We start from the raw sequence: 13,722 nt of genomic DNA on the forward strand, positions 1-13,722 counted from the left end.
ACTTGAGCTGAATACAATGTGGTTCGAAACTGAATAATCCATTTAAGCTTCCATACAGAAATGAAGCCCGACACCACCAAATTTACGGCACCACCGTACCAGTACGTGATCTATCTTGATGTGCGTTTACCAATTCCATTCCTGCCTCAACAACCGTCTAGAAAAGAGAGGAGGCGCCGAGCCGCCGACACCCCACGGGCGGAGACACAGCCAAAAACCCACACTCCCTCACTACACTCCCACTTCCATCACTCCCCTTCCTTCTCCTTTCCGCCTCCTCAACCAGAATCATTCACCATTCGAGCAAATGCCCTCATCTTGCTGACGAGTGACGACTCCACCAACATCAGAGCACCCATCCCACTCGCAAGTCACATCTCCCTACCCATCTGATCTAGTTCCGTCGCTGCAAGAGAGCTTCTAGATAGATAGCTAGGCGCGGGTAGCTAGCAGAATTAATGGCGAAAGGTGCCGGCGCCGTCGCTGTCCTCTCCTTCCTCCTCGCTCTCCCCATCCTCTCCGTCCTCGTCGCCGGCGAGGACCCGTACCGGTTCTTCACGTGGAACGTCACCTACGGCTACATCTACCCGCTCGGCGTCAAGCAGCAGGTCGGTCTCCTCTCCTGCATTCTGTTCTGCTCCGTTTCTCCCCACTGCAAAATCTGCAGCTACTGTAGAATCACATTGTGACTGGACTGGAGCGTAGCTAAGATGCTGAATGAATGAGTGGATGGGTTTGCATTGCAGGGGATACTGATCAATGGCCAGTTCCCGGGGCCGCAGATAGAGGCCGTCACCAACGACAACCTCGTCGTCAATGTCTTCAACAGCCTCAACGAGCCATTCCTCCTCTCCTGGTACGCATCCTGTAGCTCATGAACCCGTCCAGTTCGTCTTCGTCTTCATTTTCTCCTTACGAGTACCACCTATTCGCAGCCAATTCGTCTCTGCTATCTGTATTTAGTACGACAAGAGTAGTACGGGAATGCCTTAACGAGTCCTGTAAAATCAACCATGATGAAACCAATGCTAGTAACAACGTTTAAGTTTTTAACAATCCCTGTTCTATTTCTCCAACAAGCGAGTAAGCATTTTTTTTTTGTTCGAGACAAGTAAATGAATGCTGCGCCAGCTGAAGATGGATCATGCTTGTCTAGCTGCAGTGCGCTGCTCGAGTGAGCTCGTCCCAGTGTACCTACCGCAGCATAATTTAGCACTATTACGCTGATCAGTGATCCACATGGCCTACAAAGATGGAGTATATCGGGTGTTTAGCCATATCTTTCCTGACAACTCATATAATTTTTGGATCTTGATAGCGTATTAAATTCCCTGTTTTGTCTGTGATCTGGCCCCGCCCTGGTGTTGGGCCACGCATTGGACCAGCTTATGCCTTGTGGCTGGGTCGTGTGAGCTTACTAGCCTGTCATATTCATGGCAAATCCTCAAGTACCTATCTTTGCTTTGCCGGTGAGACAGTGCAGTTGCAAATCCTCAAAGTACGTCTCTCTTTTAGTGGCGAAGGGATCTTTGCGTAATGAAGGGACGCCTTGTTTGGTTAATTCCGAAGTACTGTATTGTTGTAGTACTCTTTTATGGCATCTTCAACGGCTGGCCCGATGCATTTCGGTTACCAAAAATAATCGCCCGCGTCCGTTTACGTGGGACCGCGGACGTGAAATTGGTATCGTTGCCTGCAGCTGTCTGTTTGGGTCAGGGGGTTGCCCAGCGACCCGACGCAAATAATTGTAGTTTTCACATATTTCAAATAGATGCAAGAAGGGCAATACATTGAGAAGAGAACATAACGATGCTCGAAGTACTTGTTACATAGATAAAAAACGAAAATGCACGATGCTCGAAGTACTTAAAACCCTAGCCCACTACTCCTTGTTGTCGGGTTGTTGGCTCAGGTCGACGAACACGTGCATCTCCCATGGCCAGTTGAGTGTCGACGCGTTCATGGTGATCACGGACGCAGGAGGAGCGGTTGCGGCAGGCGTGACCGCATGCGGTGGGGTTGAGGCCTCCATGGCCATCATGACTGCCTCGTCCACAGAGACGTATGCCGACATTATCGCGCCGGTGTTGCTGGGATGTGGCCGTTGCAACTCTGCTTGTAGTGACACGAGGAGTGTGAGCCTCATCGCCCCCTCGTCGTTGATGTTCTTCGGCTGAACTGGGAGTTGTTCCACAATTCTCTCCTCCTTAATTAGCCACCTCGATCGATGGGTGGTCATCTAGTTTCCGACGCAAGTCTCCATCCGCCAGCGGTTAATGGCATGTCTGGTGTAGAAGGCCAACCAGTGGTGAAGTCGAAGTGCTCCTTTCGCAAAACAGTACGCGGTTGAGGTCATATTCCACTGATAGTCGGGCTAGGGAAGGTAGGGAGCGGTCACGCGCAGCGTCCGTCTAGACACATTTGCGGCCGCAGATATGTCTTCGGCTATCCGCATACAGCTCGGTCACTATCCGTTGAGCTGCTGGGATGGTGGCAAGCCCATTTTGTGTACCATGCAAACGCAAACGGACTAAAAGCATCGTTGGCCGTTATTATAGAGCCTAGCCCCGTTCCCAGCTTATGTGGGCTTTGGCGATGCAAGAGTTGGTAGGCATGCTTGGATTCAACATAAGCCGTGCATGAAGAAGATGCGCGTTGAGGATACGAGTCTATTCCAGCAATCGGTTTTGAGTTTTCTTAGCCGTAAATCGTAAATTTTCTATTTATGTTCATGGTTTTTTGAGTGAAGTTTATCAATATCTTCGCACACGGTTGACTGTTTGAAGGTGATTAGCTTCACCTAACCATTCTACATAACTCCTAGGTTGTAATTTTATTCGTTTTGGTGAACATAGATGGATAGATAAAAAAAAAACTCGCTAGTATACATGTGGTGCACTTGTGGTAACGTGGTGTTCAACGTCTCACTTATCCTCCTGATCATCTTGTTCATCGGATAACCGTTGGCGGCACGGTATTTCCAAACGCGGCCCTGCCCTTTTTGTTCTTAGTCAGCGTGGCAGTGTTTTCCCGGGCTGGTTTTCATTCTCCAAGACTCCATATATACGTCAGTCGGTGCTGTGTGCCTTGGTTGGAAGGGAACAATGGGCAAGGGCAGGTACACCGCATCTGGTGATCACGGGGGTGGGTGGTTGCGACGCGAGCTCTCCATGGATCGGCCTCAGCCTCACGCGTGCGTCGGTGAGTGACCATGTGCGCCCTTCCGGGCGACGGGATCGAGTGGGAGCCAGCGGAGCGCGCGAGGCCGCACCGCCGTACCGATGACTGCACACTCGGCGCGTCCGTGTCTTCTTCCGCTCAAAAAGTTATGACGCCTCCTCACGGGCCCGGCTGTTTTAAGTTTTAAACTACCGATCCTTTTTTTGCTGAAAGCTGGCACAAGCGCCGATCTTGACTTCTGAGCCTCCGTCCGATAGAAATGATGTTAGGGCATCTCCAACCGGGCGACCCAAACGGACGCGCTGGACCGTCCGTTTTGGGCCGTTTGCGTGCCCGCCCGGACACGCGGACAGCGCCCCGCGTCCGCGTGTCCGTTTGGGTCGCACGCGGCGCCCAACGCGGCGACCCAAAGAGACGCCACGTGGTTCGTCTTCGCTGCGCGGCGGCCGCGCCATGGCGAGGCCTCGACGGGACGGCCATGGCGGGGAGGTGGAACGCGCGGGAAAGATCCCGCGCGCACCAAGGTTCCCGCGCGCGCGAAAACGCCATTGGCGCGCGCTCGCGCCCAAGTTTCCCGCCGGACCGCCGGCTATAAAGACGGCGGCGGTCTCACCCGGACCGCATCACCGTTCTCTTCCTCCACCTTCTCCGCGCCATGCCGCGCACCCTTCGGTCCACATGGGCCAAGCTCTCCTCGCCGCCGGGACAGGTTCCCGCGGACGGACGAGGAGGAGCGCGCGGACTCGCGGTGGGTCGCCGACGACGAGGCGCTCCGCGTCGCCGCCGAGGCGGCGGCAAAGAAGGCCGGTGGACGCGGAGATGGGGGAAGCGGCCGCGGAGGGCCGGCACGAGACCCCGGACGGCCGGTACGCGGCCGTGGAGGAGGGGCGGACGCCGCGGAGGAGCCCGTCGCCGCGGAGGACCTCGCGATGGCGAACATCAACGCCGCCATCGAGGAGCGTCTCGCCGACCTCACGCGCGTGACGAAGGAGCACGAGGGCATCTGGCGGGCCGGCCGCCGCCGCTTAGGCGACCTCCTCGGCCAGAAGAACGAGCGCGCTCGCTATGCGAGCGGCCCGTGACCTCATCCGGATGCCGTCGCCGAGCGGCGCGCCGGGAGGAAGCTGCGTCGGCGGAGCGCGGCCGGCAAGAGCGCATGCGCCGGCGGCGGGGCAACCACGAGGCCCGGAAAGCCGGCCGCGTCCGCCCGGAGGCGCGCACCGCCGTGGAACGCGCCGCCCGCGCGGAGCTTGAGCTTTGCGGGAAGCGGATGGTTCCGCCTCGGGAGGCGGAGCGCGAGCGCGCCCGAGCTGCGCCGGCGGAAAGGAGGAGGATGATGCCCTCCGTCCAAGCCGCCGAGGCCCGCGAAGCCGCCCGCGCCGCCGCCGACGCCCGCGCGCCGCCGACGCGCCACCCGGCCCCGTAGGAAAGCTGGAGTGGAATCCTCACGCGTACAGGCCACCCGCGTCGAGTGAAATCCACGGCCCCGCCGGCGAGCCGGCGAGGAGTCGCCGGCGAGGCCGCCGGCCCCGTACGTATAGGATAGAAGGAGTAGTTAAAAAAAAATTGTAATGAGTTCTATTTAATGAAACATATTATTTATGCCTATGACACGCGGGCCAGGGGCGGACAGCGGGCGGACGCGAGCGACCAGCCTTTCGCGTCCGCGGCCACGCAAACCCGGCCAGGGCCGGGTTTGCGTCGTTCCGGACGCCGCGGGCATCCGTTTTAGGGATGGGTCCGCGCGCTGGGCCGGATTTTTGTCCGACTGGACCCATCCGGACGCGCGGGCGCGGGATGGGTCGCCCGGTTGGAGATGCCCTTAAAGCATAGCGTGCACAGCTTGATCTTTGGCAGCTGCCTTTCATTTGTTGCACCGACGTCCGTCGTAGTACGTGCATGGCCGCTACAGTACACGGGTTTGACTGACAGGGACGCCACCGCTATCTAGCTGGATGTCGCGTCGGGCGGAATAGCTGTCGGCCCGCGCCACCAGCCCGTGCCTCTGCACTGCACCGAGAGACGCAAACCGACCACAATGCGGGGCCACGACACTGCACACCAATTCTTTTTTTAAATCTAGTACTACTGGTCACAAGGACGATTATGTCGTACTCTGTTCATTCTGAATTAGTTGATGCTGGTATTTGGACACGTTTTAGTGCGTAGATTCGTCATTGTTCTGCATTTCGTTTTAAATAAAAATTTAACCTCTGTTCATTTTCTGAATCGCGATAAATTAACAAAATTCCAACCGACATAACATTTTCTCGCCTACTAAAAAAAAACTGTTCATTTTGCAAATTTCATTTGAAATTTGACTAATTTTTTTTCCACAAAGATTCACTAATTTTGAAAGAAATAAAAACCGTGTCAACTGATTTAAAATAGTTGTTTGCTCCGGTACAATATCCTTTCTCAAACTTAAACATAATGACGGTTGAGATCGCTTGCTACCCCTAGTTAATAATACTAAATATGTATACGTATCCTTTTACAAAATCTGTATTGTTCAACTAAATTGTATGAATATGTTGCATACATATGTATATGATTATATGCGTACGCGGATCATTGTCGGCGACTCTTCCACGAAGTGGCGATCGGGCTGGAGGGATGACAAAATAGTGTTGGCTGGACAGTCCAACAAAATTTAGGCAGACTCTCCGTCGCGCTGGAACAGGACTAGCCGGGCTGTCTTGCAGTGCCTGCTAAATTGTCTTGTTGCGTCGTACTGCCTTGCAGTGCCATACTAGGACTGTCTTGCGGCATCGATATGCTTAAACGTGATTACGTGAACATACCAGGTTTTGAATTTAGGTTTAAACTTTTACCTAAGCATCATCGGTTGGATTTTGTGGACTTTACAGGAGGGGTTATACTGAAGCAACCTCTTTGGATTAATTTAGCAGCAGCATAGAAGTTCAATGTACGTGCACATAGCTTTATCGATTTTACTTAACTTCAAAGGTACACTGTTTCACTCGAATGTCACCATGACACCATCTAACAAAGCAGTACGGCAGCTCATGGAGAGCACACATATCAAACTCGTGGCACGTGAAAAAGTGCACGGACCACAGAACGTGCAATGCACCGACGGCATTGTTTGTCAATTGTCATGGAATTGAACCGTCCCCGCGTCGCTCCCAGGGGGCGGCTCGGGCGACTCTTCTCCTAACCCAGCCGCCGCCTCCTTCCCTTCCACCTCCTCCCGCCGCCGCCGAAGGACGCCGCCGGGCGAACGCCGCGCGGCTGATGGTGGCGGCGGGTCCTCCTCCTCTCGCGCGGGCGTGGTTGGGCAGGGGCCTCTCCCCTTCGAGCGATGGGAGCTCCGGCCAGATCGGCGTGGCGACCCTGGTTTGGTGCGGCGTTCCGGCGGAGATGGGCGCAGGGGCGGCGGCCCCGGGTTCTTCGGCTGTGCGGCGGCCGCGGTGGCCGCGTGGGCGGCGCGGCGGCTGGTCCTGGGTGCTCAAATCTGCGGGTGTTGGTGTTCGTCTTCGAGTCTCCGCTTCGGTGTTGTTCGGCGCCCCCTCCTTCGTGGCGTTCCGGCGGCGCCCACGGTGCTCCTTGGCGGTACGCTGTCGACCGCACGATACGCTGCCCGGCCTCTCATCTCCGCGAGGTGCGGTGGATGTCGGTCGTGCTTGCGGAGCTCTCTGGATTGGTGGTGGTGGTGGCTGTGGCGCGGAGTCGCCGCACCGGGTGGTGTTGGTGGTCTGGCCGGCCCTTTGCGGCGGGTGTGAGGTTGCGACTCTCTGCCGGGCGAAAGTCCTGTTTCTAGCTGCGGCTGGAACCGACGGCGGCGGCGCCTTTTTTGGCGTCGTGACCTCCTTGGAGGCGTCGTCGTGGTGGTGTTGTTGCGCCTCCGCCGGGTGCTCGGGGAAACCACCGATCCCTCGTGGGATCGGGCGAGGGCGACATTTTCCTGTCTCGTTTTGCCTGCTGGGGTCCTCGCCTTGGTTGCTCCGTCGGCCGGAGGGAGCTGTGGAGCAGGTTGGTTGTCGGCGTCGACGAGCGGTTTGGCTTCCTCGACTCGGCGGTCAGGCGAACGCGTCTTCGGTTTCGGTGTGCTCGGGTGAAAACCCCGCACGGCCTCGGCCGATGCCGGTGATGGCGGCGCTCTCGGACGTCGCTCCCCTCGTTGGAGGCATCACTCGTGGAGGCCCTTCACCGCAAGTTTGTTGTTCGTGTTGTCTGTCTTGTCGGTTTCGTCCTCGGCTTGTCTTCGGCTAGGTGGTGCGCGACCCCGGGGGTCGGCGTGGTTGTCGGAGCGGCGGCTCCATGTTTTTGCCTCCGCCTTGTGGCGTTTTGAGGTGTTTTAGGGTGTCGGCCTTGGCCACTGGGGTGGCTAGGCCGTCAGCTCGTGTGGTGCGCGGCCTCGGGGCCGGCGTGTTGTGTTGTGTTGTATCGGTTTTCGGCTGGTTTCCCTCATAAACTGGCCATTCTCTTCTCCTATATCAATGAATGGCAAGCCTCTTGCCTAGTTTCAAAAAAAAATTGTCATGGAATTCCGTTTGTTACCATCTCGTGACCACGGCTACGAGGGCGCTGGCGTGGCGCGGCCCGGGTGTATTCCTCGTCGTAAGCAGTGACCAGTAGTGTCGAGGTGTTGATGGGGCATATTTCTACGACAGTGCTTACGCAGTAGAGAATTTATCCTGGCCCGTGCTTACGCAAATAGTGATTTTTGGGCCGTTGTTTTAAAATATTGGATAATCACATTTACGAGTTTAAAATAGTTTGAAAAGTTTCTTTGAGTGTCCATTCGATGTTGCATGTTGGGAGTTCACTGGTATTCGATGGGATAGTTCTTACCTGATTTCCCCCCGCTTTGCACTTGCACATGACTCTTTTATTGGACCCTGCTTTATGGAAATTGCAATATGTGCTGCCTGGAATATATGGAAAGAAAGAAATGACCTAATTTTCAAACAGCAAAATCCTTCTCTTCGGCGATGGAAAGTACGTTTTCAAAGTGATCTCTTGCTCCACCAACATCGTGTGAAGCCAGCCATGGTGCAACCGCTTCTCGACTGGATCTTAGCTACTTTTACATAACTATGTTTTTGTTGTTTCTTGTACATTTCTTCCTCCCGTAAAATCTTTGTAATCCTGATATTGGGTCCTGTTTGGTAATATATAAAAGAAAATACACACCGTAGGGGCTTCCCCTACGGTCACGAGCTTCAAAAAAAAAATAGTTTGAAAAGATAAGGATATAGCCGATGATGTTTTCCACGGACATACAAACTCAATTTCAAATACTCCCTCTGTCTCAAAAAAAAAAACTGCTCAACTTTTGTCTACATACACAAAAAAAGATACAGAAGTATCTACACAATAAAAATATGTCTAGGTACGTTTGTATGTACTAGTAAATTTGAGCAGCTTATTTTGGAACGGAGTGAGTATTTTTCTATTTTGAGTTACCTAAAAATGGAAAGAAGTCTAGATAACCCCCTAAGTATCAGGTTTGGGTCACTAACCCCCCCTATGTTTAAATCGGGGCACTTAACCCCCTATGTTTGCAATACCGGACAGAGAACCCCCTTGGGCTGTTTTGGTCCACCTGGACAAGTGGTTTTAGTCACGGTGTGCACAGCAATTCCAGCGTGGACGATTGATTTCATGGAGCATGGACGATTGGACGTGAAGCTTACCTGCGGGACATGCAAGTGCAGGTTAAGGCCGTTTGTGATTTGGTTTTGTGTATTAGATAGGTTGTTCTCGCCCGACTGCTGAGACTGGTTCGTGCATGCTATGTTCGCTTCTCTGCTACTGCAGCCGCTGACGTTCATGGCTCATCTGCCCCGCCTCTGCAACATTGACGGCATCGACCGTGTCTCCCTCACCGTCGTGGAAGTGCTAGAGGCGGACTGAGGCTCCACGGTTGCACGTAACAAACGATGATGCGGCGCCAGTGTTTAAGGCCGATGACCTGGTCGAGGAGCATTAGCCTGGAGAAGAAAGCAAGCCGGATAAAGCGCTCCGGGCTGTTGCAGGGTGCGACTGTGGTCCGCAGCGTTGACCAAGATTCGGCTGCTGCATGACGCTGCATGTGCGCTCCGGGCAGCTGCAGGGGTAGGACGGTGGTCCGTGGAGCTGCGGGACCGCGGGGGCATGACGCTGCCATGCCCGTTCGGCTTCTCGGCTGCAACGCCAACGACACCGGTGCGCGGCTGCGCACGAGCTCAGCCTGCCCGAGCGCGCTCATCCTCGACCTGGCCCCCAACTCCTCGTGTTCGTCGCAGCGCTCTTTTCGGACAAACAACTCCCTTTGTCGATGACGCAGAGCGTGCGCAGGCATGGCGCGTTCACCACCAGGCACCGCAGGTCGTGCGCTCACGATCACCAGCTGGAGCTGAAGCCTCTTCTTGCAAGGGAAGGACGGGGACAGGGAGCGTGAGGGTGGCACTGCCTAGGGTCAGCGTCATGGTCGCCGTCACCGCTACAACCGAAGCTGGCAGGTCAAGATCCATGCCATCGTTCTCCGCATTCTTGTGGACATGGACTCATGGAGGCACCGGCGCGAACATGCCGTAGTGCAGCCAGACGCGGATGTGGTCGGCCTTGATGAGCGCGGCCTGGGAGTGCTCCGTGGTGTACTTTGAACTGATCTTCCATTGCCTCCTCTCTCTGAACAGTCTGCCGCCGCCCGGGTGCTGCTATGTCCTGCCAGTGTCCTGCTTCTACGACCATGGCTGCTGACCATGTCTCTGATCATCCCCCGTCGTCGTTGTTCAGGAGGAATCGTCGCGCGGGTGCGGTGATGGAGAGCAGGGACAACGAGCCCACCCGTGGACAACCGGACAAGCAAGCCTAACTTTGCCATCGTGGCAACTGCCCGGTCTCCACCTGCCAGAAACCATCGATCAAAACCGCCTACATAATCTGAGGGGGCTCTCTGTCCGGTTTTGCAAACATAGGGGGGTTAAATGCCCCAATCTAAACATAGGGGGGGTTAGTGACCCAAACCTAATACTTAGGGGGGTTATATGGACTTCTTTCCCTAAAAATGATAAGTGTGTTGGTCTGATTATTCATATTTGTAATTTTAAATATCTATATTTTATAAAAAAAATCACTTTTATAGCATACATATAGAAAAAAAATCTAATTGCGATTTTGCATTCTTGTAGATTACATCGTTTGATTATGTCTGGATTTTTATTTCCATTTTTTTACAACATGAAATATTGTCTTTCGAGCATGATAACATGAAAATACGATTTTTGATTTTTTGATCACTGGTGCTCGAAAGCCACTTTCGGAAGAGCAATCAGGTACTAGAAAAACAAGTATCACTGAATCTCTAATACGTAGAGTTTCTGGTACGGCGATGATACACAAACTAGGCAACTGATACAGATCGATCGATCATCCAAATCCCAAACTGCGCGCCACCGCGCATCTCTAGGAAACTGACGACGACGATGTTTGTGCGCAATGCAGGAACGGGATACAGCAGCGTCGGAACTCGTTCGAGGACGGGGTGGCCGGGACGACGTGCCCGATCCCGCCCGGCGGCAACTTCACCTACAACCTGCAGGCCAAGGACCAGATCGGCACCTACTTCTACTTCCCCTCCCTCGCCTTCCACAAGGCCGCCGGCGGCTTCGGCGGCATCCGGGTGCTCAGCCGCCCCAGGATCCCCGTCCCGTTCCCGCCACCCGCCGCAGACTACACCGCGCTCATCGGCGACTGGTACAAGACCAACCATACCGTAAGCTCCATCCCGCTCTCGTTTCTCGTATGCTTTGTAATGTGAGACGAGTAGTTTGTCAGATTCAGCTGCGCGCCAATTTTTTTGAAATGTCTCTTGTTGATCTGGATTGTTCTGTGCAGGATTTGAGATACATGCTTGACAGCGGCAAGACTCTTGGCTTCCCTGATGGCCTGCTCATCAACGGCCGCGGCTGGAACGGCTACACCTTCACCGTCCAGCCAGGCCAGACGTACCGTTTCCGGATCACCAACGTCGGTCTGTCGACCTCCCTGAACTTCAGGATCCAGGGGCACACGATGAAGCTGGTGGAGGTGGAGGGGTCGCACACGGTGCAGAGCACCTACTCCTCCCTGGACGTGCACCTCGGCCAGTCCTACTCGGTGCTCGTCACCGCGAACCAGCCCGGCTTCGACTACTCCATCGTCGTCTCCACGCGCTTCACCAGCAAGATCATATCCACCGCCGCCGTTCTGCACTACACAAACTCCGCCGGCAAGGCTCCCGGCCCTATGCCCGGAGGCCCCACCACGCAGATCGACTGGTCACTCAACCAGGCCCGTACCATCAGGTATGATCAGTCTGTTAAATTTTTGAGTTCTTTCCTGCAAATTCAGACTAGTGTAAGTCTTTCACCAGTGACAGCGTGATCGACATGTCTAACTTGATGCTCAACCAGATGGAACCTGACGGCAAGCGGGCCGAGGCCGAACCCGCAGGGCTCGTACCACTACGGCCAGGTGAACACCACCAGGACCATCAGGCTGGCCAACTCGGCGGCCACCATCAACGGGAAGCAGAGGTACGCGGTGAACAGGGTGTCGCACGTCAACCCTGACACGCCGCTCAAGCTCGCCGACTACTACAAGATCCCCGGCGTGTTCTCGGTGGGCACCATCTCCGGCAGCCCGACGTCCGGCGGAGCCTATCTTCAGACGTCCGTCATGGGGGCCGACTACAGGGGCTACGTGGAGGTTGTGTTCGAGAACTCCGAGAACGAGGTGCAGTCGTGGCACATCGACGGCTACGCATTCTGGGTTGTCGGGTATGTGTGGTTCTCAAAGTTATGTGGAGTGATCTTCAGTTTTGGTGGCTTTACTTTGGGTGATCTGAATCTGAAACGGGGTCTAAATTTTTGGTTCAGCATGAATGGAGGACAATGGTCCCCGGCAAGCAGGCAGATCTACAATCTGAGGGATGGTGTTTCGCGCTACACTGTTCAGGTATGGGTACCGCGCGTGACAGTCCATGAAGTTTAAATTGTGTTCCATCCTTTAACTTGCTTAGAATCCAACAAATCTACTGCAGAATTACCATCATTTTGCCTTGTTTGCAATCGTCAGAAAACTCTGTTTTACCTCTGTGTTTCCACCAGGTTTACCCCAACGCGTGGACTGCAATCTACATGCCCCTTGATAACGTGGGCATGTGGAACGTGAGAGCAGAAAACTGGGCTAGGCAATACCTTGGGCAGCAGTTCTACCTCCGCGTCTGGACGCCGTCGACGTCGTGGCGCGACGAGTTCCCAATCCCCAAGAACGCCCTCCTCTGTGGCCGTGCCGCCGGCCGCCGGACAAGGCCGCTCTGACTTACCGACACGGCCGAGCCAAGGCTGTCATGAGAGGATGACACCTTGCCCTGCATCAGGCACACAAAATTTACCCAACCTGGAAGAAAGGCTCACAAAAAAGAGTGACCACAAAGCAGATAGTTGTACGTTTGCAATTGAACTTTTAGTGCCAGCTTGATTCTTTCTGCTATAATTAGCCATGTAGTAGCACCTTAGATTTGTTATGCTCATCATTGGTAAAATAAGTTATATGCTTCGTGTCAATGCTGATTTCGTGACAACTTTTCTAGCTGATTACTGACAACGTCTCGCACCGCGTGGCTGAATGCCCGACTGTACCGAGTAGATACTCTAAGCCGTCCAAAAGCTCCAAAAGAACTGGGCCATAGTTAGCTGTTGTGACTCGTGAAGAAACCTTCCTCTTCTCGTCATTTTCGTTACGTTTCGTTAACTGAAATCTTTAGTCACCGAGTTTCGAGAAGTGAAGAAATGGTTAAAGGGGTTCAACTTCGTGCTCTCAGCAAATCGTTCGTGATCGCAACGACGCTATTGCAATTTGGAGAATTCCATCGAGCTGCATGCACTGGGTGAACACATGCCAATGCCATGTTGCGAAGCTAATGGCAGTTTGTTTTGGTTGTTTTTACCCAGAGGGGCATCTATCACTGGATCATGCTTACAAGTTACAGGTTCCTGATTTACAGGTTTGCAACTCAATTTTGTTCTCTTTGAGAGAGTTTTTAATCATTGTTGGATGGCATACCCAAATTTTAAGGCAAGGAACATTGTACTGATAAATAAAAGGACCGAATAGTTAATTAATAAAGTGACTTTTTTTTGGTAAAATAAATATATAATATCGTGAAGATACCAATTACACCGAGCATGCGCATCACCAAGATATTGAAAGACATCTAGGATGCACGCAACAAAGAACAAATAAAAAAGAGAGAGAAATATGTAAACAAAGATCCCGTCGCAGTGATGACTCGGAACAAGAACACTCTAACCACCACCAAAGACACCTGAACCACAAAGAGGTTCTCCAAAAGCGACGTCTCCAAGAAATAAACAAAGCACAAGCATTGTCGTTGCACGATCAAAGATCTTGAGTTTTCACCATGAAAAAAAAACTAAGTTCCCAAAACAATACCTTCAGCAAGGCCATTATGAGGTACAACTAATGAAGGTCATACCTTGAGCTCTCACCCTCGAACAAAATGCAATGTTTGAAATATATCAATGT

General features: G+C 53.5%; 1 protein-coding gene across 1 annotated transcript; it reads left to right on the top strand.

The window, feature by feature from the left end:
• Positions 1–458: 458 nt before the first annotated feature.
• LOC124676257 (L-ascorbate oxidase homolog) lies at positions 459–12,497 on the top strand. Its single transcript, XM_047212335.1, has 7 exons — positions 459–608; positions 747–856; positions 10,636–10,906; positions 11,029–11,477; positions 11,586–11,951; positions 12,051–12,129; positions 12,282–12,497. The coding sequence occupies exons 1-7, from the start codon at positions 459–461 to the stop codon at positions 12,492–12,494; spliced, it is 1,638 nt and encodes a 545-aa protein (XP_047068291.1). The 3' UTR covers positions 12,495–12,497.
• The last annotated feature ends 1,225 nt before the right edge of the window (positions 12,498–13,722 follow it).

This window comes from Lolium rigidum, chromosome 7 (genome assembly GCF_022539505.1).
Source record: "Lolium rigidum isolate FL_2022 chromosome 7, APGP_CSIRO_Lrig_0.1, whole genome shotgun sequence".
Taxonomy (NCBI): Eukaryota; Viridiplantae; Streptophyta; class Magnoliopsida; order Poales; family Poaceae; genus Lolium; species Lolium rigidum.